This window comes from Mytilus trossulus, chromosome 12 (genome assembly GCF_036588685.1).
Source record: "Mytilus trossulus isolate FHL-02 chromosome 12, PNRI_Mtr1.1.1.hap1, whole genome shotgun sequence".
Taxonomy (NCBI): domain Eukaryota; kingdom Metazoa; phylum Mollusca; class Bivalvia; order Mytilida; family Mytilidae; genus Mytilus; species Mytilus trossulus.
The window spans coordinates 7852529-7880111 of NC_086384.1; the positions used below are offsets into that span (position 1 = coordinate 7852529).

The 27583-nt window shown below is 31.1% G+C and overlaps 1 protein-coding gene across 1 annotated transcript in view; it reads left to right on the plus strand.

Annotated features, from left to right (window-relative positions):
* The window catches only part of LOC134693003 (uncharacterized), a 56945-nt gene that overhangs the window by 21257 nt on the left and 8105 nt on the right, over positions 1–27583 (plus strand). Inside the window, exon 4 of the mRNA XM_063553672.1 lies at positions 23973–24000. Coding sequence (XP_063409742.1) covers positions 23973–24000 — 28 coding nt within the window. The remainder of the gene's footprint in view (positions 1–23972; positions 24001–27583) is intronic.

Here is a 27583-nt window from a genome sequence, read left to right on the forward strand (position 1 = left end):
CACCATAGAAAGTGTCTCTATTGACCCTTTCTTTACTTATAACATCATCTGCTGATATGACCCCTTCCTATAGACACCATAGAAAGTGTCTCTATTTGTCCTTTCTTTACCTATTATATCACCTGCTGATATGACCCCTTCCTATAGACAGCATAGAAAGTGTCTCTATTGATCCTTTCTTAACTTATAACATCACCTGCTGATATGACCCCTTCCTAAAGACACCATAGAAAGTGTCCCTTTTGATCCTTTCTTTACTTATAACATCACCTGCTGATATGACCCCTTCCTATAGACACCATAGAAAGTGTCTCAATTGATCCTTTCTTTACTTATAACATCACCTGCTGATACAATGTATGACCCCTTCCTATAGACACCATAGAAAGTGTCTCTTTTGATTCTTTCTTTAGTTATAACATCACCTGCTGATATGATTCCTCGATATAAGTAAAGAAAAGGTCAACAGGGACACTTTCTATGGTGTCTATAGGAAGGGGTCATATCAGCAGGTGATGTTATAAGTAAAGAAAGGATCAATTGAGACACTTTCTATGGTGTCTATAGGAAGGGGTCATATCAGCAGGTGATGTTATAAGTAAAGAAAGGATCAATTGAGACACTTTCTATGGTGTCTATAGGAAGGGGTCATATCAGCAGGTGATGTTATAAGTAAAGAAAGAATCAAAAGAGACACTTTCTATGGTGTCTATAGGAAGGGGTCATATCAGCAGGTGATGTTATAAGTAAAGATGGGATCAATTGAAACACTTTCTATGGTGTCTATAGGAAGGGGTCATATCAGCAGGTGATGTTATAAGTAAAGAAAGAATCAAAAGAGACACTTTCTATGGTTTCTATAGGAAGGGGTCATATCAGCAGGTGATGTTATAAGTAAAGAAAGGATCAATTGAGACACTTTCTATGGTGTCTATAGGAAGGGGTCATATTAGAAGGTAATGTTATAAGTAGAGAAAGATCAATAGAGACACTTTCTATAGTGTCTATAGGAAGGGGTCACATCAGCAGGTGATGTTATAAATAAAGAAGGCATCAATAGAGACACTTTCTATGATGTTTATAGGAAGGATCATATCAGCAGGTGATGTTATAAGTAAAGAAAGGATCAAAAGGGACACTTTCTATGGTGTCTTTAGGAAGGGGTCATATCAGCAGGTGATGTTATAAGTTAAGAAAGGATCAATAGAGACACTTTCTATGCTGTCTATAGGAAGGGGTCATATCAGCAGGTGATATAATAGGTAAAGAAAGGATCAATAGAGACACTTTGTATGGTGTCTATAGGAAGGGGTCATATCAGCAGATGATGTTATAAGTAAAGAAAGGATCAATAGAGACACTTTCTATTGTGTCTATAGGAAGGTGTCATATCAGCAGGTAATGTTATAAGTAAAAAAAAGATCAATAGAGACACTTTCTATGGTGTCTATAGGAAGGTGTTATATCAGCAGGTAATGTTATAAGTAAACAAAAGATCAATAGAGACACTTTCTATGGTGTCTATAGGAAGGGGTCATATCAGCAGGTGATGTTTAAAGTAAAGAAGGCATCAATAGATTCACTTTCTATGGTGTCTATAGGAAGGGTTCATATCAGCAGGTGATGTTATAAGTAAACAAAAGATCAATAGGGACACTTTCTATGATGTTTATAGGAAGGGTCATATCAGCAGGTGATGTTATAAGTAAACAAAAGATCAATAGAGACACTTTCTATGGTGTCTTTAGGAAGGAGTCATATCAGCAAGTGATGTTATAAGTAAAGAAAGGATCAATAGGGACACTTTCTAAGATGTCTATATCGAGGGTTTTATCAGCAGGTGATGTTATAAGTAAAGAAAGGATCAATAGAGACATTTTCTATGGTGTCTATAGGAAGGGGTCATATCAGTAGGTGATATTATAAGTAAGGAAAGGATAGACTCTATCCAGTTATTGGAGAAAAAAATTAAATTGATATTCATCTCAAATGATGTACAGTATACTCATATCTTTCACAATATTGAAATATACAGCAATTTCCCCCCAATTTATTTAAATAACTATACATGTATATGTTGCTTTGGAGAGGAACCAAGAATATATTAACAAAATTTCAAATGCAGAATTTTTCAGGAGGACATTTGTCATAAATTCGGTAAAAGGACAACAAGCATTCCTAAATTTGGGTTTAAAAGCGGGTTAAACACACGTCATTACCATATAACTTTGTAGGTTTAACTGCACGAGAACTCGTTTAAAGTTTAAATATATAAAATTATAAATCTATGTAGACTTTTCATTTCTGTGTCATTTGGTCTCTTGTGGACAGTTTTCTTATCAGCAATCATATCGCTTATTCTATATATCTGTTGCACTATCACGTAGCTTCTTTGATAACAGATAAAAATCTACAAAATCTAAATCAGACGGCCTAATTATATGCAATGGAAAGTATGATTATTTTGTATTCGGTTGCATACATGGTGCTTATCATAGTGGTCAGAGATGAGCACCTGTTACAGTTGTCAGCTAATGAAGACATTATTAATTACTGCAATGACATCTTTATTACATCTGTGTCTTGATATGTATAATATTGGACATTAAATTGCATTTTATTTGCATTTGATTGCTTTATTATTGAGAAACTTAACAGATGATTAACCCTCAGTGAAGTTAACGTTGTTATGCTTATTCGCCAATAGTTTCCCCTTTAATGAAATAACTGTTTATAAAACGTCTATATCCAATCCATACATCAAGGTGAAAAATTAAATAATAGTCCATGCGCGTATTATTTTGATATGATGTTAGTATAATAATAATGAAGTATGACCGTTTATTCATACAAAACGTTTTTGTAAAGAAATAGAAAAATCCAAAATAGTTGAGACACCAACTGATAATCTATTCAGTATATTTTTTTTTAAGTTGATGTCTCAACCAGACATGTCAAACGATATTTGAGATGTTTGTCAAAGAATGACAAAAATAAAATGAATAGATAATATTAAATTCTATGCTATATGCAGCACTTTCCCATTTAAAAAAAGACATATTCACCCTCGTAAACATAAAAGATTCAGTTTTTATATTTCTATAGCTGGGTAAAATGGCGTTCCGGCTAAATGTAAATCAAGAAGGACTATCTCGCTCCTTATCTTTTATTTTAGCAGTCCGGCAAGATAGAAAAACAAACTCCAAACTAAATGCAATATAACATGCAAACAATAACAATATATATAAGCACAAGCAATTAAAGGATTAAGAAGATTAATATATATATTTATTTCTCAACAAACCAAATTACAACGGTATAGAGATACACACACAATAATTACATAGTGTATATGTACAGACATACAAAAAATATACGAAAGCAAGAGGAGGTACATATAACATATTACGATATACATATCAAACTAAATGATATCAAGTACATGCATTACCCAGGAGAGCCTATATGAATATTTACAAGTCTTATATATTTTCACAAGTTATTAAGATCAGAAAGAATTTTACTATTCACCAGTTCATTAAATGTCAGGTTGATTTCTATATTTTTTTCTCAAAAACTGTTTACGATCATCATTGAATACAGAACACATAAAAATATAATGAAATTCATCTCCGATGTCGCTAGAATTACAAAGTAAGCATTTTCTATTTTCTCTTGCAACATTTTGCCATCTTTAGTCTCAATAGGAAATCTATGACTTAATTTTAATAATGCCTACCCATGTTATAACAACAATAAAGAATAGCTTGCATCAATTATTTCGATTCTGAATAGGAAAATTAAGGTAATTTCTATGTCCGATAAGTATAAGTGTAAAAGCGTTCGTGTAGGCTCTTCGATGAACCTCCCTTTTTTGTTTGTAAAGAAGCAAACGGCCTTACTGTGATTTTTCAGAGGGAGGAGTTTGAACAGCCAGCATGATTGTAGTATCTAGGCAGTCAAGTATGTCATTTTCGGAATGCAACTCATTACGGTCATAATAAATGAATTAGTAAAATCATGTGCACCATTTAAGAGTTTGAAAGTGTTTTTTAAAAAGTTAAGGAAATATATTAAGTGCATGATAATTTGATAAAATTCATTATTCTGAAGAGATCAATATACGCATGTGCAAACAAATTTTATTGGATTTAGAGCATGGGTTTGTTCACAAAGCGAAAGAAGCACGTCAAATTAGAATATAGTATGAAGTTATATTACTAATGCCTGTTTATCGAAGCAGTCTTATGACAATGATATGTCCGAAGGCCATCGTAGAACACATCAAACGTGTCGCAACCAGGAGAGCCTATATGAATATTTACAAGTCTTATATATTTGCACAAGTTATTAAGATCAGAAAGAATTTTACTATTCACCAGTTCATTAAATGTCAGGTTGATTTCTATATTTTTTTCTCAAAAACTGTTTACGATCATCATTGAATACAGAACACATAAAAATATAATGAAATTCATCTCCGATGTCGCCAGAATTACAAAGTAAGCATTTTCTATTTTCTCTTGCAACATTTTGCCATCTTTAGTCTCAATAGGAAATCTATGACTTCCTGTTCTCAATCTACATAATGTAATAATATTTCTATCATCTAAATTTTTAAAATAATATTCAAATTCACAGTTTTCTTTATACTTACGGTAGTTTATAGCTTTTGGAGATTCTTGCACGTTAGTGTGCCATTTCTGTTTAAATTGATCAACAAGATTTTGTTTAACAATAGTATATAGCCATGTATCGTTTACAAAATATTGGGTATCCCACACAAATGATAAACCAGATTCATCAAGAATGGATTTAACATGTTTCAACCAAGTAATATCATTTTTATATTTATACAATGAGTACTTGTATAGTATTGCAGGAAGTTTTTCTTCTTTTCCAGACAACAATTTAGTCCAGTAGATAATTATACGGAGTTTTATATCAATTTCCAAAGGATATCTGCCCAATTCTCCGTATATCATGAAATTAGGTGTAGAATTTTTAACCTTAAGCAAAAGTTTGCAGAATTTCATATGAACCCTTTCTATAACCGAATTATTAGCAAAACCCCAGACTTCACTCCCATAAATTAAAAAAGGTTTAACAATCTTATCAAATAATTCAATTTGACATTCAACTGAACGATTGTGCAATCTGCCTTTTTTTATAACGTCGTACATAGCACACATTGCTTTATTTGCTTGTGCTTTTTTAGCCTTTAAAAAACTTCCTGTTCTACTGAATAAGACACCTAGATAAGTAAACTCATTAACAATTTCTAGTACAATATCTTCATAATTAAACTTAATATTATTATGTAGTCTACAACAACATTATCGGAATTATCATGATGACTTTCTGAAATCTCAAAAAAATCTGAATCAGTACTGGTTCTACTGTTAAAATCACCGGTGAGCAGGATATATTTATAATTCAGAGAAACGTTTAGAAATTCCTGCTCAAGCTCGTTAATAACATCTTGAGTTTTGTATATAGAGTTTTCGGGCGGAATATAAATACAGCCTTCCTAAGTACCAAAAATTTCTGAAGATATTTTTAACCAAAGCACCAATTTACTTTCTGTTTCAATAAGATGTACTTGTTTTTCATGTTTTTCTTTATAACCAAAAGCTATGCCACCAGATTTTACTTTTGACTTAGTTTTTCTATTTTGCATAATACATTTATAACCCGGTATATCTTTCATATCAAAGTCATCTGTTTTTGACTCAGATAAACAAATAAAATCATGCTTATGAATAAGTTCAACAAATTCCGGATATTGCATCCTATTTTTTAAACCACAACAGTTTAATGATAACACATTACATATTACTTCGTTTACTTTGTTTTTTTGTTCATTTTTTATTGTCTCTCCGTGGGGATCCTAGTAACCTTAATAGATGCCAAATTAGAAATAACCGTAGATTAAAAGAATGATAAGTGTCCGACACGTATTTGTAAATTATAGTCCAAACTGTCACAGAAAATAAATAATAAACTAAATAGAGTAAATGCATTTAAGACCTTCGTCCAAGATTATGACACATAATCCGTGTAAAACGCTAGCTTAGCCTAAATTTACGACAATATCTAGACTAATAAAATAAATGCAAAACCTAAACATACATTTATTGTGTTGTGATTTGTTGTGTTTTGTGTTGTGGTATATAAACCCGACGATTGTAATGCCCTTTGGCGCAATCTGGGGGAGGCTCAAGGTAGTAGGCCGGGACAACAATGGCAAAGAAAAAACAAACTAAAATATCAAGAAATTCGCTATTAATTAGTATTTGAAACATCACAATAATTACAATATAATTTCACAGTACAAATTTAAAGTTAAAATCAATTAAAACAATAATAAAATACTATAAACAATTAAAATTAAATATATTATAATAACAATAGTAATGACTATTTAATTATACCTTTGATATTAAAGTATTAGTTATTCATAAACTTGTTTCATTTTTCCAAAGTAAATTTAAAAGAAAAATAATTTAAATGAAAATTATTTCAGAACTAAGACACTCACCTAAAATATCAAGAAATTCGCTATTAACATTATAGCGGCTTGATTACTTTATATACTAATTTGTGCGTGTCTTGAGACTTAACTTATCTATTATCTTTATCTGTAATTATAATGCCTACATGAAGTTGACCATTGTCCATAGTTTATGACATGATTTGTAAACCCTTTATCAAACAAAATTAAGTAACATTTGTACTATCAGAAAGTCACTTAGAACAGCGTGACATTTACTTGAAACAAAAGTCTATTTGTTGTTTCTTATATTCACCAATTAAACATGAAAGTTTGACTTAAAAGTATATAGTAGTTAAACAATAATTGACTATAAAATATTTTACACAGAAGATTCTACATGTATTAATTAGTAACTATATGAAATCAAATAAAGTACATTTTTCTATTACAATAATCGCTCTCCCTTTGAAAAGGAGATTGTTCCACCAATCAAAATTTATTAACACCATGAAATAATTAACAATAATAACACAATATTTTTCTTTGTTTTGTTTCTATTTTTTGTTGTTTTTTTTTCATATACATATATATATAATACAATAAAATACACAATGAAAAAAAAATTAAACATAAAATACAATTAAATGGATATATAACATAAATCAATGGTTTAAAGGCCTTCAAATATTTACAGATGTACATAAAGATACTTAATTAAATGACTATTTTAGAAACAATGATCATTATAATACATCATTCAATTAAGATCCATGTCGTTAACGATTTTCCCTTTCATGCCTAAACAAGGGACATTTTTTTTTCTTTTGTATAATTATACACATATCACAATGGCAGCGATGATTGCATTTTATTTCTAAACAAGTATTTCGCGTTTATTCGCGCACTTGAAGGTAGGAAATTATAGTCCAAAATGAAGGGGGAATCTATATGAATTTTTTATTATTGTAAAACAAATTAATATATGAGAACTTTGAACAAATAGTAAATATAATATATTTATCAATTGACAAAATTTAAATTTAACGAAAGTATCTAAGTTGTCTGATGTATTGTTTGTGTAGTATTTCATAATAGGAAATATATAAACTTATGAATGGGGGTAAATCATTGTATGGTATATCCACCTCTTCATTTTTAAATAAAATTTCTAAACATGCAGTCTGAAGCGATGAATAGTTGAAAGGATCAAAATTCATATCCGCTAAATAATTTAAGGCATCTAAATAATCTATATCTGTATGATTATTGGATAATTTATACCAGAGCTGGGATGTCGAAAAGGTAGTGACGTCTTTAAACATATCAATATCTGAGAAAATAGAAAAAAACAATATTAGTACAAGGTAGAAGGGTATACATTAGTGTTACCTGAGTGATCACCATTTGTTGCAAATCTATTGTTATTTCTAATAGGACATTTAATGTTATGATGAAGTAGTATGACATAAACAGAAAAAGGATGTTTAAGTATTGACCTTAGTGTGCATGCTTGGAAAATGTTCAGATCGATAATTTCAGGTACCTGAATGGATAGATAAGTATTTTTATTTCGAACTGTAAAATTTGGATAAGAAATATGTAATTTTGGCCTAATGTAATTTACAACAGATAAGTTATCAATAATGTTTGGAAGTTGAATATCCCAGTATGTTGGACATAGAGGCATGGAATAAATTGGAATGCAAACACAATTGAAACCTGTTGTTATTTCTAAACATAATTTAGTATTCATATTTGTTCTTTTGAAGGATTTAACTAACAAAATAATAGTCATTAAAAAGGAAGTAAAAGCTAATGTAAAAACAGCATGATCCCAAGTTATATTGGAATTTAGTACATTGATCCATGTAGTAGGTGCTTGAGTTGTGGAAGGGTCAAATTTAAAATTTGGTAGAGTGGTAGCAGATATTTGCACAGGTTGATATATAGCTATTGCAGCAGCTATAATTTTGAATTTATAAAATAACCAGATAAGAACAATTGTATTAAGTGAAGTAATAATAATTGCAATTAATGATAATATATCATTGGTCGAAGGCCATTTTTCAAAGTTTAGATCAATTTGTCCATCTACCATAGAATCAGCTAAAGTGGAATATATAGTATTTTGTGTCTTGACTCTTGTAACCAATTTTTTTAAATTGAGGTGATATTTTTCATCTTTAGCAAAAATATGATTCATTTTATTTTTGTATATTGTGAAGTTTGGTAAAGAAATAGAAACTGGATCAGTGAAAGTTGTAGTAGCAAGGATATTTTCAATTTTTGAATCATCAAAGAAGTGTTGTAAAATTGCTAAGTTAACTGGGTGAAGTTTGGTAAAATCATATGTTCCATTTTCACAAAGTGATAATTTTGTTGCAAAATGTGAATTTTTAGAAAGTAAAATACAGTGACAAGGGATCCTAAAAATACAAAAAGAACAACCTGATAGTGTTATATTTTTATCATTACACATTAAATTTAAATTATCATATTGATAAATTAGAACTGAATCGTCTGATATTTGCTCAATATGGGGTGAAATGGAATTAGGCAAAAATTTAAAATCACAAAAGTTTTTAATTTTCTGTTTGTCATTATTGAAAATATGAAAAGCACATTCTGTAGTATTGGATGATTGGAATAAAGGATTAAAATTACAATGCTTTGGAGTCATACCTTGACACATATTCATTTGTTCAAAAGTTAGAGTTGTGAAAAATTTACGATCATGCGTGATCAGCATATATTTAGGTACATTAAAAAGTTGAGTTGCGTGAGAAGTATTGGTAGTAACTTGAACAGGTACAGATTTGATTTTATAGACTTCAAATAGTTTGCCATGAGTTGTTAAAGGAAATTGGACAGCTAAATACAATTTTGTATTGTTTTGGAGAACAATATATTTAGCGTAATTATAATAGTAATGTGGATTAGAAGTTAAAACTTTATATCCAGTGTAGTTAGCATTTAAAATATTTTGAATATCCAACACAGTTTGTTGAATTACATTTGGTTTGAGAAGAAGAGGAGATAATTTACCTTCAACTAAATTAATAATGGCTGATTTCAAATCCATTATATAATTTTGTAAAGTATTAGCATCTTGATTTTGATCTGTTAGAATTTGAAAATATGCTGTATAATGTTCTTCTAGGTTTTTAAAATCTCTTTGAATAAGGGTATTTAAAAAGGATAAAGCCTGATAATTTTTTTCAATACCTTGCATTGCATTGTCAAGTCTTTTTTCTGTTTGTGAAACAAAAGACGCTAAACTACCTCCATATTGTTTTAAAGCATTTGAAATTTTATTGTTTTCAGATGTTAAGGTATTTATATGGGAAACTATTTTTTTCATAGATTCTTCAGTTACTAAACCGAACAATCCCCCTACAATGCTTCCTACAAATGGGATTAATGCTCGCTTTGATTTGCCAATTAAAGTGATATTTAGTCTTGGTACCAATTTGTCTATTAATGATTTCGTGTCTTGTATTTGTGCATTCATATATTCTCTTATATAATTTACTTGTGAAGCAATTTTGTTATACGATTGACATTGACGACCTGCTTGTTTTGGACATTTAGTGACCAACTTATGTTCTATATTCAAATACATTGGGATTTCATAAATGTGTGTCCAATAATCTGTAGCAAAGTCAATATTAGGTTGATTTTCAAATATTATTCCATAATTTATTCTCTGTTCATCTGCGTTTGACGTTGACAAAAGTAAGACAAAAAGCAAAAATCGCAAAGTCACAAATCCAAATCTTGACATGCCTACAATATAAAAAAAAAGAATTAATTTGATTTCTGGAGATCAAAAGATTGGGGATAAATTTTTCCAGTGGTCTAAATGAAAGGACAATTTTGATATAGGTAGTCAAGTGGATTAATGTGATTGTGAATTGCATGTCACTTTTGTAAATAAATACTTTTAAAAGTTTGTTTTTAACGTCTTTTTTTTAATCTTTTGCGCGCTTTTTCTGAATGAAATGCTATCTTCAGAGGTTCACTAACATTTTCTTGTGGTTCCCATGTTGGGTTTGAATTATCTTTCCATTGAACTAAATAATGTTTCTTTCCTGAAATCCATTTTAGTTTTAATAATTTAATAGCCTCATACCATTCATCATTTTTGTTTTGACCTTGACTTGATGTTGCTTCATCAACATCACTTTGAGAGTTATTTTCGGAATTTTCTGGTTGATTTAAATCTTCATTTAAATTATTAGGATTTGGTTGATTTATATTACCAGGCTCATTATGTAAAGTTTCAGTATCTTTTCTAAGATTTGGTGGTGGCCTGAAATCTTTTGGATCTTTATAAGCTTTAAGTCTGTTTGCATGAATGAATGATTTAACTGGTCTAAGTGTTTTTAAGTTGAGTAGCTTATAAATCAAATCATGTCGATTTTCCAGTATAGAAAATGGTCCAATCCATTTAGGTTCTAATTTCCTTTTCTTTCCTATTTGTACTTTTTCTTGTTTAAGTAAAACATGATCACCTACTTTAAAATTTGGTATTTTAGTGGTTTTATCATAATATGTTTTGCTTTTAAGTTGAGCATCTTCCAAATTTGTTTTAGCAAGATCATGAATAATTTTGACTCTATTTATTAATTGATCTATATATTTTTCTGGAGATTGAGTGATTAATTCTTCAGGTATTAAAGCTGTATCTATCGGTAAAGGCATTTCTCTTCCAAAGATCATATAGTAAGGTGAAAAACCTGTAGACTGAGTACAAGGACTCATTCTAAATGCCATCATAATACTTGGTAAAATTTGCGGCCAATTTGTTTGTTGCTCAGAGCAATACGCTCTTAAAGATTGTGCTAATGTAGAATTTGTTCTTTCACATGCTACGTTACTTTGCGGATGATATGAACTAGTAAAATGTTGTGTAACATTGAACATTTTGCATAAAATGTTGACAAGTTTACTTAAATTACTTGCATGTCTGTCGGATACCAAATATCGACAAGCTCCGTATCTGGTAAAAATTTCAGAATATAAAATGTTTGCAATTTCTTCAGCTTCTTGAGTTTTCATTGGAAAACTTTCGCACCAATGCGAGAAAGAATCGGTTACTAACAAAATATATTTGTATTTTTCATTTGAAGTTGGTAGTCCCCCTAAAACATCCATGTGAAGGCGAACAAAAGGTCCTTGTATTGGTAATGATTTTAATGGTGCTTTTTTCGCAGTACTGTCTTTTTTCATAGTTTGACAAATTTGACAACTAGTGACATAATCATAAACATTTTGATACATTTTCGGCCAAAAGTATCTTTGTTTGATAGCTTCATAAGTTCTTTGAACACCTAAATGTGAACCACCTGCTTTTTGATCATGAAATGATAATAAGATATCATTGCGCAATGGTTGTGGAATTGCTACTTGTTTTATTAATTGATGTTTTGAGGTCCTAGTCTTTGTTCTAGGTTGAAAGAAATGATACAAAGTATCATTTAGAAGTTCATATTGACTAGTTTCATATGGAATTGCTTGTGCTCTTTTTTTATCATCTGGTAAAGTGCCGTTTTGTAAGAAGGTGATTATTGGTCCAAAATATGGGCACTGTTTTTGTAAAGATGAAATATCTTGTAAGGAAAAGATTGGAATTTCTTTTTCAGAATTATTAATCTGTTCCAAAGTTTCCCCGGGATAAATGAAAGTAATTTCAGTTAAAACTTTGGTTTGTTCTGGCTGTTTTTCATAAGTTCGTCTGGAAAGCGCATCGCAGTGTTGGTTTCTCGATCCCAAACGATGTATAACGTCAAATTTATATTCTTGTAATTTTAACGCCCACCTTATCAATCTTGAATTTGTATGTTTTATAGTTTGTAACCATGTCAAAGCTTTATGGTCTGTGTAAATAGTAAATTTGTTAGTCGCAAGATACACGTGAAAATACGCGACTGCTGATACTAGTGCTAACATTTCTTGTTCTGTCACCGTGTAATTTTTTTCTGCCGGTGTTAAAGCTCTACCACCGTAACCAATTACATGTTCTTTTTCATCCTGTCCAAATTGTGATAAAATATAACCTATTGCAGATCCCGAAGCGTCACAAGATACAATAAATGGTTTATTGAAATTTGGGAAATTTAAAACTGGAGTTGATGTTAAAGCTTCTTTTAATGTATCAAAAGCGTTTTGACAATCCGTGGTCCATTTAAAAGGAGTATCTTTAGTAAGAAGTCGATTCAAAGGTGATGCAATTTTGGCATAACCCTTAACAAATTTCCTATAATAGTTGCATAAACCTAAAAAACTGCGGACATCATGTTGATTGTTTGGAATAGGAAAAGTTTCGACAGCTTTTGTTTTAGAAGTGTCGACTTTTATACCTTCTTTAGAAATTATATGTCCTAAATAAAGAATTTCTGATTGAGCAAAATCACATTTCTTTGGTCTTAGTTTTAAATTTGCCTGATTTAACCTTTGAAAAATCAAGTCTAAATGTTGTAAATGAGATTCAAAATCTTCAGACCAAATAATAACATCGTCAACGTACACTAAACAATGTTTCCATGTTAAACCTCTCAAAACTTGTGTCATTAAAGATTGAAAACTTTGACAAGCATTATTTAAACCATAAGGCATTCTCTTGAATTGATATAAGTTATCATGAGTTATAAACGCTGTTTTATGCTTTGAATGTTCGTCCATTGGCATTTGATAGTAAGCAGTTGTCAAATCAAGTCGTGAATAAATTTTGGCATTTGATTGGCCTATAGCATCAAATACATCGTCTAATCTAGGCAAAGGATGTTGCTGAAGAATTGATTGTTTGTTAAGTGCACGAAAATCAATGCATAGTCTCCATGTGTTATCTTTTTTCTTAACAAGGACAATTGGCGAGCTATATTCACTAGTTGATGGCTCTATTATATCATTTTTAAGAAGTTCTTCGACTTGCCTTTGAATTTCTTGTTTAGCAGCTGGCGATGTCCTATAAGGACGAGATGTGACGGGCGGGGCATTTCCGGTATTAATTTTATGTTTATAGACATCAGTTTGACCTAATTCTTGTAAATTGGTTGCAAAAACATTCCTATTTTGGTTTAAAAATGATTTTAATTGTTGTTTTTGTGGATCTGTTAAATCAGCTTTTGATAGATCAAACTGAATATCTGTTTGATTTACTTTAGTTTGTACCGAGTTTATATATTTACTTGATGTTTTATTTGTAGACTTGTCATCGTCTAAAGCAAATATATTATTTTTATCTACATCCTTAAGAGTAGCTAAAATCAAACCTGATTTTAAAGTAATGACCTCATTTGTAGGATTCAAAATTTGTAGGTAACATTTGCTGTTACAATTTTTGATTAAACATCTAGCTGTTAGAAAATTGTACTTTGAATTTTTTAATGGTTCTAACAAGTAATTTTGATTCGGCAATGCCTGAGACAATCTAACACAAACATTCATAATTGTATTAGGAGGGATTGTTGTCTTCCTATAGACCCTAGCAAAACCTGGTGTTACGCTTACTACATTAATTGTAACTGAATCTTTAATCAAAGATAATTTGTTAGTATTCCAGTTTAAACAAACACTTTTTTCTTTGCAAAAATCTGTTCCTAAGATCATAGAATGTCTTAAAGCTGGAATAATATAAAAATTTTGAGAAAGTATGACTCCGCCTATTTTAAATTTTAACTCAATTTGACCTTTAACTGGGTAAGTAGCTCCACCTGCCCCAACTATTTGCTTAATGTCTGATTGTAATAAACGATTGCTTGCATATATCGTTTTCAAGAATGTTTTTTCATTAATAGCAGATATTGTTGATCCGGTGTCTAAAAGTGTTTTAATGTGAATACCACCAAAATATACAGGAATAAGACATTGATGCAGATCTGTAAGAAATTGTTTTGTTTGCTTTTGTGAACTTTCATGATTTGAACAATTGTTTTTAACTTTGTTAAATTTTGTATGCCTGTCCAAAGTAGAAATTCGAACAGGCTTGAATTGCTATTGTGGTTGCATTCTTCTGGTAGATAGACAGGCTGTTGCAAAATGTCCCATTTTGTTACAAAGTTGGCAAGTTGCATTTCTGGCGGGACATTGGTTTCTATCATGAGAAAACCTATTGCAGTATAAACATCTACGAGATGATGTTTGTGATTGATTTTGAAATCTAAATGGTTGTCGAAAATTTTGATTAACGTGATAGTGTGAAGGCATCCTATTGAAATTTTGACGTGGTTGTTGATTTTGTGGCGCCTTATACCTATTTGATGGATACCCAGTATGATATGGCGTTCTTGGGGTATGATAAACTGGCTGTTGTACATAAACGGAATTTTGAGGAGGTTGATAAGATTGATGTTGGGGAGTATCTGGAGTTGTACTATTTACATTAATAGATTGTATATGTTCCTTTAGCGAATGAATTTCGTTTAAAACAGTTTGATTCATAGAATTTACAGAATTTACATTTGAATCAATAGCTTTTTCTGCCAAATTTGCAGCATGCCTAAATTCTTCAATATTTTTAGGTTCCTTCGTCATGACTATTGTTTTTAAATCAGCCCTTAAACCATTCATTGCTACGGCTAGCAATATATCATCAGATCTGGTCCTGGTCCTGCTAATGTTAATGCTACTGTCCCTGGTCCTGCAGCTGTAGTTATTGGAACTGTTGTGGATGTTGTAGCAGTTACTGTTGAAGGAATTTGTGATGTTGTGGATGTTGTAGCTAAAATTGGTAGAGTAGGATACAATGATGAAAAATGTTGTGGCGTTTGAAGTAAATTTGTGGTAGGTGCCGGTTTTTTAGCAAGTGTTGATGGAATAGATGGCCGGCGTACAATTGATGGTCTTAATGGAGTGATACTGGATGGCAAAGTGGGTTGTCTTGTCCACGACGAAAGAAAGTTGTTAGAATGAATAGGCGATGATTGAAAGAAAGGCTGGTCTTCAACGTATGGTATAGTGGTGTCGTTATCATCAACTGGATACGATGGTGGGTGATCCGGTTTGAAGCTTATAACGTTGTCTGGTTTTTTTGTGAAAAGATCTAAATTGTCGAAGGCTGATTCAATATCGCATTGAATTTCCTGATGGTAATTAGCTGGTGTTTTACCTTGTTTGAGTGGTTTTTTGCTATTGTTGAACATAGTCCTCTACCATATATTGTGTTGTGATTTGTTGTGTTTTGTGTTGTGGTATATAAACCCGACGATTGTAATGCCCTTTGGCGCAATCTGGGGGAGGCTCAAGGTAGTAGGCCGGGACAACAATGGCAAAGAAAAACCAAACTAAAATATCAAGAAATTCGCTATTAATTAGTATTTGAAACATCACAATAATTACAATATAATTTCACAGTACAAATTTAAAGTTAAAATCAATTAAAACAATAATAAAATACTATAAACAATTAAAATTAAATATATTATAATAACAATAGTAATGACTATTTAATTATACCTTTGATATTAAAGTATTAGTTATTCATAAACTTGTTTCATTTTTCCAAAGTAAATTTAAAAGAAAAATAATTTAAATGAAAATTATTTCAGAACTAAGACACTCACCTAAAATATCAAGAAATTCGCTATTAACATTATAGCGGCTTGATTACTTTATATACTAATTTGTGCGTGTCTTGAGACTTAACTTATCTATTATCTTTATCTGTAATTATAATGCCTACATGAAGTTGACCATTGTCCATAGTTTATGACATGATTTGTAAACCCTTTATCAAACAAAATTAAGTAACATTTGTACTATCAGAAAGTCACTTAGAACAGCGTGACATTTACTTGAAACAAAAGTCTATTTGTTGTTTCTTATATTCACCAATTAAACATGAAAGTTTGACTTAAAAGTATATAGTAGTTAAACAATAATTGACTATAAAATATTTTACACAGAAGATTCTACATGTATTAATTAGTAACTATATGAAATCAAATAAAGTACATTTTTCTATTACAATACATTAACAACAATTGAATTAATAAAATTTTGTTTAAAAAATTATTTCACACGCCTGCACAGTCCAAATAGTCCGGTCATGCATGTATTTCTACGGAAACTTGCGATTTGTGTTAATGTTTTGGTGAATAAAAAAAACGCTAAAAAATAATTTTGACACAATGAAAGTATCATAACAAAGTACGCAAATCTACAGATATGATATAAATTATATTAAACAAACGATCAATAGAAATAGAACACTTTTACTGAATGAAAACATGGAAAACGATCAATAGAAATAGAACACTTTTACTGAATGAAAACATGGATAATAACAGCAAATTTGAGATTGTTCACATTTTTTGAATTAACTGATTTAGCAGTTGTAAAATTTAAGAACTTTCTGTATAATACACTGATTAGAGCATAAAATTGAGAAATGATTGATGCAGGCTATACTTTATTGTAGTTTCTTTTTGCCCGAGCGATAGTGAGGGCTAAAATAACACGAATATATGTTGTTTATTCTTTAGTTTTCTATGTTGTGTCAAGTGTACTATTGTTTGTCTGTTTGTCTTTTTCAGTTTTAGCCATGGCGTTGTCAGTTTATTTTCGATTTATGAGTTTGACTGTCCCTTTGGTATCTTTCGTCCCTCTTTTTTTTTTAAATAATGCCTACCCATGTTATAACAACAATAAAGAATAGCTTGCATCAATTATTTCGATTCTGAATAGGAAAATTAAGGTAATTTCTATGTCCGATAAGTATAAGTGTAAAAGCGTTCGTGTAGGCTCTTCGATGAACCCCCCTTTTTTATTGTAAAGAAGCAAACGGCCTTACTGTGATTTTTCAGAGGGAGGAGTTTGAACAGCCAGCATGATTGTAGTATCTAGGCAGTCAAGTATGTCATTTTCGGAATGCAACTCATTACGGTCATAATAAATGAATTAGTAAAATCATGTGCACCATTTAAGAGTTTGAAAGTGTTTTTTAAAAAGTTAAGGAAATATATTAAGTGCATGATAATTTGATAAAATTCATTATTCTGAAGAGATCAATATACGCATGTGCAAACACATTTTATTGGATTTAGAGCATGGGTTTGTACACAAAGCGAAAGAAGCACGTCAAATTAGAATATAGTATGAAGTTATATTACTAATGCCTGTTTATCGAAGCAGTCTTATGACAATGATATGTCCGAAGGCCATCGTAGAACACATCAAACGTGTCGCAACCTAGAATATATCACAGGAATTTTCCGGAGTGAGGACGCAAAAGGGACCAAAATTTAAATTACCAGGAATTATAACACTTAATTATCCCGTTTTTACGCAAAAAAGTTATGTCCAACGTTTCATTTTGTGTGCAAAAGATCAGAGTTCCGTTTTTTCCTATGGTATTTTTTCTCTGATCATTGTAAAACTTCACAAGAATATTGCTATTGTTATAGATATTCGCGTATTAAAGCAAAATCAATATCACTGAAACCGTTATCCGAAAAATATAATTTTTGTAAACGGTCTGAAAAATGTCCAAGCATAACAAGGTTATACATAACAAGGTCGATACCTCTGCTGGTGGACTATCAGTCCCCGAGGGTATCATCAGCTCAGTAGTTAGTACTTCGGTACTGAGACGATTTAACAAACTTTACTAAAATTGTCCGTTTATAAATTTTGAAATTATTAAGAAACTAAGGTTTCAACTCCCTCATGCAAAATTGGCTTTAGATGAATTTGGCTGTTTATTTTTGGTATTTTTGACATAGCTCTTCAAGACAACGGTTTCGGTACTTATACATCTTCGGATTTCAAATGTTTGGCTTTGAGCGTTTCTGATGAAAGTAAATCCAGAAAAGCGCTTCGGACGCAAGGAATAATTAAGCGTGTTGTTTTCAATTATTTTATTCAAGTTCGAGTTTGCTCATTTATACTGTTATATTGAAAAAGCTTAGAGGAAACATATTAATTATATTTTGAAAGTTTTTTTTACTTTTCTCCTGGTTCATGGTATTTTTTGCTGGAAACCATGCGTATAGTTTCTATTGCAATGACTTCAAAAAAAGTATAGCCATCTTGTCCCGACTTCCTGCCGAGAGATATCGAGTGGCCCATAGACACATCAAAAACTCGCCGATATATACGCGAGAACCCCTCAAAGAAAGCTTGCGAATAAGTAAGCGTGGATTGAGGATGAACACGGATGCGGCCAATTTCATTTTTGACAAAAACCATCTGAAAAGTGACATTTTTTGGCATATTTGATAGATGTTTCATATTTAAGCTTGAATCGGAGCGTTTTTAATGAGTAAATCAGTATAAGTACTCGAAATATTTTTTTTTTCCCAAATACTTAAACTGAATACTTTAAACGTTCTTTGTTGAAATATATCTGGAAGCATTTTTTAATAATTTGCTTAAAATTGAAAGCAATGTAACGCAATTGAATTTAAAAAAAAATATACTGAAGAATTGTATTTTGTTCTTGTCTGTTATATTATTAAAGTACTGAAGTACTGAACATCGGATGACTGCATGTTAAAAAAAATCACATATCTATACCTGAAAGCGAGGTTGAAAACCAGATATATTTTTTTTGGAGACAAGTTCGAGAAATAAATGACAGGGAATTCAACCTCATCGTAATAAGTATCATATTGTAGTGATACAAATCAGTATACTCTGGTTTGTTGTTATATATTAAATTAATATTTGTATATCATAGTTATTATCATGTATATAAAATTGTCATCCATTTGTATATCCTTCTATTCTACTATACTAATCATAGTGCAGTGCAAGTGCATGGTGGACACTCTTCTGTAATAATTCGATTTTCTAATAGATTGGATTTGAGTAGGCATTCATATTTTCCCGCAAAACGTTCAATGTCACATGCAGAGTTATCGGTCTTTGAGAGAGAGCAAGGACCAATAACTCTGCATGGGAGATTGTTAACACACGTTTTCTTTGCGTGTGCATAGATATTAAAAAGATTTGTTACTTGTATATATATTTCTAACGACACCACATTTTCATATTCTTAATTTATGTTCTAAAAAAGTATTTTTTGGAGTATCCATTAAAAAAATGAAATTATAACAAGCCATAGGGAATGTTATTTTGCACTTGATAATGTCCGCGTATTTTTCATGGATCGGTTACAATCCCAACACGAAAGTTACGTTATGGAAATCTAGGCGACATCAATACACTGGAATGCCTTCACGGTTATCCGAAGTAAAAATTATAACAACACGTTATAAATGTATTTGCCTCCAAACACATTTTATTAACTCACCGGGGCACTTCGGGCCCAACGTGAGCTTATTTCAATACTTTTCATCCGTCGTCGTCCGTTTTCTGTCGTCTGTCGCCGTAAACTATTAAAAAAATCATCTCCTCTGAAACTACTGGGCCAAATACTTTCAAACTTTAACTAAAATGTTCCTTAGGATCTTGTTTATTAAGTTTATCCGAAGTTTTGATCCATCGACAAACATGGCCGCAATGGCTAGAAATAGAACATAAGGTGAAATGCAGTTTTTGGCTTATATCTCAAAGGCTTTAGAGCAAATATGACAAGGTTTAAATTGTTAAATTGGTCAAGATCTATCAGCCCATAAATTTTCAGACGAATCGAACAACCCATTAATGAAATTTTGCTGTTCTTTGTTGTTTTCTTGACTATTATTATAGATATATATTAACTGTAAACAGCAATAATGTTCAGCAAAGTAATATCTACAAAAAAATTATGTGACCAATATTTTGAAATGACCCCTTAAGGACTTATTGTCCTTTAAAGACAAGTTTACAAAATTTGTTCATCAGGTTTGCTAACATTTAAAAATCTTCTGCTCTGAAACTATTGTGCCTAATACTTCTTAACTTATAAAAATATAAAAAAGAAGACGTGGTATGATTGCCAATGAATGAGACAACTGTTCACAAGAGACAAAAAAAAACACAGAAATTAACAACTATGGGTCACCGTACGGCCTTCAACAATGAGCAAAGCCCATACCGCATAGTCATCTATAAAAGTCCCCAATATGACAATGTAAAACAATTCAAACGAGAAAACTAACGGCCTTATTTATATAAAAAAATGAAAGAAAAACAAACATGTAACACATAAACAAACGACAACCACTGAAATACCTGAGGCTCCTGACTAGGGACAGACACATACATAAATCATGAATGTGGCGGGGTTAAACATGTTAGCGGGATCCTAACCCTCTCCTAACCTGGGACAGTGGTACAACAGTACAACATAAGAACGAACTATACAAATAAGTTGAAAAAGGCTTAAGTCATCAGATGGGAAAAAATATAAGTGGACGTGGAAAGAATGTTACTTTAGTAATTTAGTTTATGAATTGTGTCTGAATATTTAGATCCATCAACAAACATAGCCACCAGGGCTAAAAATAGAACATACGGGTCTAATGCAGTTTTTGGCTTATATCTCAGAAACTAAAGCATCTAGAACAAATCTGACATGGGGTAAATATGTTTTGTACGTCAAGATTTATCAGCCCTGAAATTTTCAGACAAACCGAACGCTCATTGTTGGGTTGCTGCCACTTAATTAGTTATTTTAAGGAAATTTTGCAGTTTTGGGTTATTATCGTGAATATTATTGAAAATAAGAAAAACTGTAAACAGCAAAAAAGTTCAGCAAAATAAGATCTACAAAAAAGTTTGACCACTTATTGTACTTATTGTACTTTAAGGACAGTTTGTCACAAGTTGTATATGTTTTTTAAAACTTCTCAAATGAATCTAGTATAAATTTTGTATTTTATTTCCTTGTACGTCAAGAAACATACACACTTTGGCTAAAATGGAACATATGGGTACATTATTAATTTGCTTTTGAAGAAAATATGACAGATGCAATGAACATTTAAATGGCATTTTTAAGCCACTCATTAATATATATTGAAAAGCAAAAATATTCATTAATGAAAGATTTAAGCCAAAAAATAACATGAGCGATTCAGGCTCTAGAGAGCTTCTTGTTTATTTAATGTGTAAGAACTGAACAAGTTGAAAAGATATACGACCAAAGGTATAGGTGCTTGAGGACATGCAGGATCCTATCTTGAGCCGCATAGTCCCTTCCTCTTTTTTTTTATGAATCCCCGATTTCTACTTGAGACCATTAACGTTCGTCGATCATGCGATTCACTATAGTCTGTTCGACTTTTCTTATTAAAACAAATTTTGGATATGTTTGATAAACGTCAATAACCTGAGACATATAATATGTCTCTGATTAGACAATACTATTAATCCAACAACACAAACAAATCTATATACGGCCTAAAAAGATTGAAATTCGCCTCGATTCTAGTTAGTTTGTCGAGTAATCCATTTTGGGGGAAAGATATTTTGTTATCATATCAGTGTTTCTTTTTTTTAATGCTTCTAATTATGATTAGTGAAGTGGTGTATCTTGTGTTTTTTCTGAATTGGTGATTTTTCTTGCTTAATGAAAAGAAAACGTAAAAAAATCCCGATGGGAAAAAAAAGTATTGACAACCAATAAAAAAACATTGGAACGATACATAGAAACTAGGATACACTTTATTTTTATGTAAAAAATGACCGAACCCCACAATTTATAGAGTCTTTCTCGTCCGATTACAATCCTGACGAACATTGTTGGTATTAACGTCAGAAAAGCATTATCATATATGCTCTACTAGGCTTTGAAAATAATAAATACAAATTCAAAGTTGATGTGATGTGATAAAACTGGCGGAAAATCTGAAGCCTGCATGGATATACGATTCGAACAACGCTCTTTTAAAGTTAGCTGTAGTCAAGTCCTACGGTTTCTCAAAATTAAATTGTCCACAGAGCTTTGAATGTAACGCGCTTAATTCTTCTCTGAAAATTCAATCTTTTAGTCTGGGATTATTTTTGTATAATAGAGAGAATTAGAAATATCGTCACTCATTCAGCAAGCTGTTTTACTATAATTGAAAACACATAAGAAGCAAAAGATATCTCAGGGGTATTCAAACTAACAAGTCAAAAATAAACTGACAACACCATGGAGAAAAGGAAAAAATGACCAACAAACAAAAGTACACAAAACACACACATATAAAACTTAAGACTGATCAACACGAACCCCACAAAAAACTGAATTTGTTCCGTATTTAGAGTGCATTTCTTTCTAACAAAAACGATAAAAACGGTTCAGCGAGCACACGTTTATATCCTTTGTTTCTAACATTCGTTTGCAAAGTTTGCATAAACTTTGACAAACTATAAATTCGCGAAAAATGCGTCTATAGTTTCACTGTTGACCAGCGGATGATGGTAACTGTAGTTTTTGTCTGAATAGAACTTATCACCTAGTTAGTAAAATTGTTTAAGATACCGTGAAAAAAAACCTTACAAGTGTTATTTTTAAGCGGTCTTGATTTTTTTCCGATTGTCTTCTTATTAGAATAGTTGTGGATATCCAAGTGTGTATTTGTTGAACAATCTAGCTTTAGAAGCAGTTATTTCATTGTGCTTTAAATTCAAATAGAAAAAAATGCTCCTGCTCTATCTATATGTTCATTATATTTTCTCTTCTTCCCCCTTCCCCCATATTATTATCTATTCATTTTTGTCCATTCTGTCTTCTATTTCCATTATTTTCTGTTATATCAACACCCCATCCAGACCTTCATGCATGTGTATGACAGGCACCATTGTTTGTCTAATTAGAACGAGGTTTACATTTTTGTCTTTAAGTTGTTGTTTACATATATTATTCTCTATTGTTATCCTATTGTTTTTTATTCCCTTTTTGTGTCCATTCTGTTGTCTTTGTCTATTATTCTCTAATATATATAAACATCCCATTCAGAAATTCATTCATATATATTTGACGGGGCAGGCATCTTTTTTGTAGAGTTATATGAAAAATATTAAGAACGAAAATTAAATCTTATTCTTTTAGCTTATAGTTTACATATTATTTAAATCTAAAGGAGATACTACAAAGCCAATTACAAAATACTTACAGTTTCAAAGAATTTATTCAAATAAATCCCGACAAAACAATTTAAATTATCTTAAAATGAGAAGAAAATAGTTGTAAATTAGATCTGTTTGTGAAAATACACATTTGTGGATATTATATGTTATTAAGTTTTAAAAATGGTTGTGGAAGAACACAATGCTTTTTTTGGCAAATAGTTAAATTATATCAATAATAGTTTTTTCTCTGAAAACTTAAGACACTGTGCAAAGGGAGGCAAATCAAATTTTCCCAAAAGGTGCCGTATTGCCAGCTGATGGTGCTATATCAGCAGGTGCTTAATCAGCAGGTGAGTGATCTAGACCTTACTGAATCTTTCCATTCTGCTCTATAACATACCTCCAATAGTACTATAAAAAGGTAAATTAAAGAAATATATATTGGGTAATCATTTGATCTCACATGGTGATATTTTTTTCAACTTTAATTAAAATTTTGAAGACGACTTGTTAATTTTTATTATTACAGGTGAAACAACAGAAAAAGTTACAGAAAGGTATAGTTGAACTTAACAAATTTGTGAAAATTTTGAAAACTTTTAATTTTGACATTTTCTTCAATTTCTGATCTCTATCACAATACAGCGATACTAATTTGGCTTTAGTAATGTTTGCTTTTTTGGTTTTTTTTTAATTCATAAACCACTTTTCAATCTATAAACTGTTTAGAGCTCCTTAACCTTTTGAATTACAATAATGTCTGGTAAAACTCGAGTGTCATTATGGACAATACTTCAAAAAAGAATTTTCGATCTTGCATATTGGGTACGGTATCAATAGTTATCAAAGGTACCAGGATTATAATTTAGTACGCAAGACGCGCGTTTCGTAAGGAAATTTCTCATGAACTCTGATAAATTAAAATGTATTAAATGATAATCATACCAAAGATATATGTATTGGCAAAATTAAGCCATTTAAAAACCAAGCCACTTTGACATTTTGTTTTCATTACAATTATTTGATCATTATTGATATTTATTGAATAAATTTGAATTATGAAGTTGCTTCATATATAAAACTTCAAGAACAATACTAAGATATGTTTTCAACATCATCGTCTGTCCTAAATTCGTACAACACCTAACACATGACGAGAAATGTAATATTGTCAGCTTCGAAATATGCGTTTGTTCTGGTTTTACAAATTAAATGCAAATCAAGAGTTTATCTGTTAAATAGTCTTGCTTATTTCAGTTATTATTGAAATCATGAAGAAAGTATGTCATATGAATGTTAACTACAAGTATCAAATAATTCTAACATTATCAATGTTCTATTAAAATGACAGACAAACGTGTACAATTATTTCATACCACCATGGAATTAAATTGAAATAATACTGCCATGATACCACCAAGTATAACGGTTCTGTCGTAAATAGGTCCGAAGAAAATAATCGAACCACAAAATTTTAAATTTCACAAATAATTCATGAAAATGAGGTCAAGGCCATAAAAACCCTGCCAAACAGACATGTACAACAAAAAAACAGTTTGACATGTACACCTTACAATTATTCCATACACCAAATATAGTAATTACAATGACAACAGAGGAGAAAGAAGAATGATGTTTTTTTGCTCTGAAGGGAAATGAACAAAATCAATGTCTGTAAGCTATAATTAGCTGAGCTTAACTAAATTCATACATGCATTTTATTCATTGTGCTAGTAACATATCAGCTTGATGTAAGTTGTCTTATTGGCAACATATCGTATCTACTTATGTTTGTCATGCCTATAATATCTGTCAAAACTATCAAAAGTCTAACATAAACAGTTTACAGAGCATGGGGTAGATAATATATAGGTTCGTTTCGTGTGTATTTTAGTCCAGACGCCATCTAATTAACTTTCGATTTGACCTCAGATGACCATATAAGCGATGTAAACATAAATAAAGAAATGAATAGATTAAACCAACACGTGCAATTTGATTTTTAGCTCACCTGGCCCGAAGGGCCAAGTGAGCTTTTCTCATCACTTGGCGTCCGTCGTCTGTCGTCGTCCGTCGTCGTCGTCCGTCGTCGTCGTCCTGCGTCCGGCGTTAACTTTTACAAAAATCTTCTCCTCTGAAACTACTGGGCCAAATTTAACCAAACTTGGCCACAATCATCATTGAGGTATCTAGTTTAAAAATTGTGTCCGGTGACCCTGCCAACCAACCAAGATGGCCGCCATGGCTAAAAATAGAACATAGGGGTAAAATGCAGTTTTTGGCTTATAACTCAAAAACCAAAGCATTTAGAGCAAATCTGACAGGGTGAAATTGTTTATCAGGTTAAGATCTATCTGCTCTAAAATTTTCAGATGAATCTGACATTCCGTTGTTAGGTTGCTGCCCCTGAATCGGTAATTTTAAGGAAATTTTGCTGTTTTTGGTTATTATCTTGAATATTATTATAGATAGAGAAAAACTGTAAACAGCAATAATGTTCAGCAAAGTAAGATCTACAAATAAGTCAACATGACCAAAATGGTCAGTTGACCACTGTAGGAGTTATTGCCCTTTATAGTCAATTTTTAACCATTTTTCGTAAATCTTAGTTATCTTTTAGAAAAATCTTCTCCTCTGAAACTACTGGGCCAAATTAATTGAAACTTGGCCACAATCATCTTTGGGGTATCTAGTATAAAAATTGTGTCCAGTAACTCGGCCAACCAACCAAATTGGCGGCCATGGCTAAAAATAGAACATGGGGAAAAATGCAGTTTTTGGCTTATAACCCAAAAAACAAAGCATTAAGAGCAAATCTGACAGAGGTAAAATTGTTGATCATGTCAAGATCTATCTGCCCTAGAATTTTCAGATGAATTGGATCATCGGTTGTTAGGTTGCTGCCCCTAAATTGGTAATTTTGAGGAAATTTTGCTGTTTTTTTGTAATTATCTTGAATATTATTAGAGATAGAGATAAACTGTAAACAGCAATAATGTACAGTAAAGTAAGAACTAAAAATAAGTCAACATGACCAAAATAGTCAAATAACCCCCTGAGGAGTTATTGCCCTTCATAGTCATTTTTTAACAATTTTCACAAAATTTGTAGATTTTTACTAACATTTTCCACAGAAACTACTGTTATAGATAGAGATAATTGTAAGCAGCAAAAATGTTTATTAAAGTAAGATCTTCAAAAACATCACCATCACCAAAACACAATTTTGTCATGAATTCATTTGTGTACAATGTTTAATATTAACATAGACCAAGGTGAGCGACACAGGCTCTTTAGAGCCTCTAGTTATAGGTCTCTTTGATTTTATTCTATAGATTAAACATAGATGTTTCTCATTGTTTTTAACCGAATAAGAATGACTTTATGTGCATTGAATTAGTAATCAAATGCTTTACCGTAGTTTCACTTCAATTGTTGAAATTCGTTTTCTTTAAATAACCAGTACATGTTCAATGCATGCGTTGTCAATCTCTAGCTATGGTTTAAATTGAAGTTCACATGGATACGGATTTAAAGGTCAACTAGTTCACTTGCAAGTGAATAACTAATTATCAATGTTTCTGAGCGTAATTTGACAAAATTGAACTATTTTGGCTGCAAAAAGCGAATTGTTATTTCACTTTTTCACTTTCATTATTGATTGAACAAAAAAAAGTAAACTTTAGATTTTTTTATATATATCGTAGCTAGTGCCCCTTTAAATGCTTTATGGCATAAATTTTCATTCGTTTTTTACTATATTTTCATGGTACCGTTTCTACATGAAAAAACGTTACTAAAGTTGTTTTGTAATGATAATTTCTCTCTTAACCCTTTCGGCGCCAAAACGACATTTTTGTCGTTTACCGCTAGCACGCCAAAACGACATTTTTGTCGTTTTTCAGTAGTAAATACAAAGCATTAAAAAGGTATATAAAAAACTTCATTTGACTGCCGAAACCATATTAGGTTTAAAGAAAAATAATTGACTTTGTTCTGTTATTCAAGAATAAACATAAAAGTCCTAAATTATGTATTGAATTTTGGGGTTGAAAACTGTTTTTTTCTGAGATAATGTGCAAATTTTTACACAATCTATACTCGCATTATAAACTTTGTATGCCTTTATTTATTAAATTA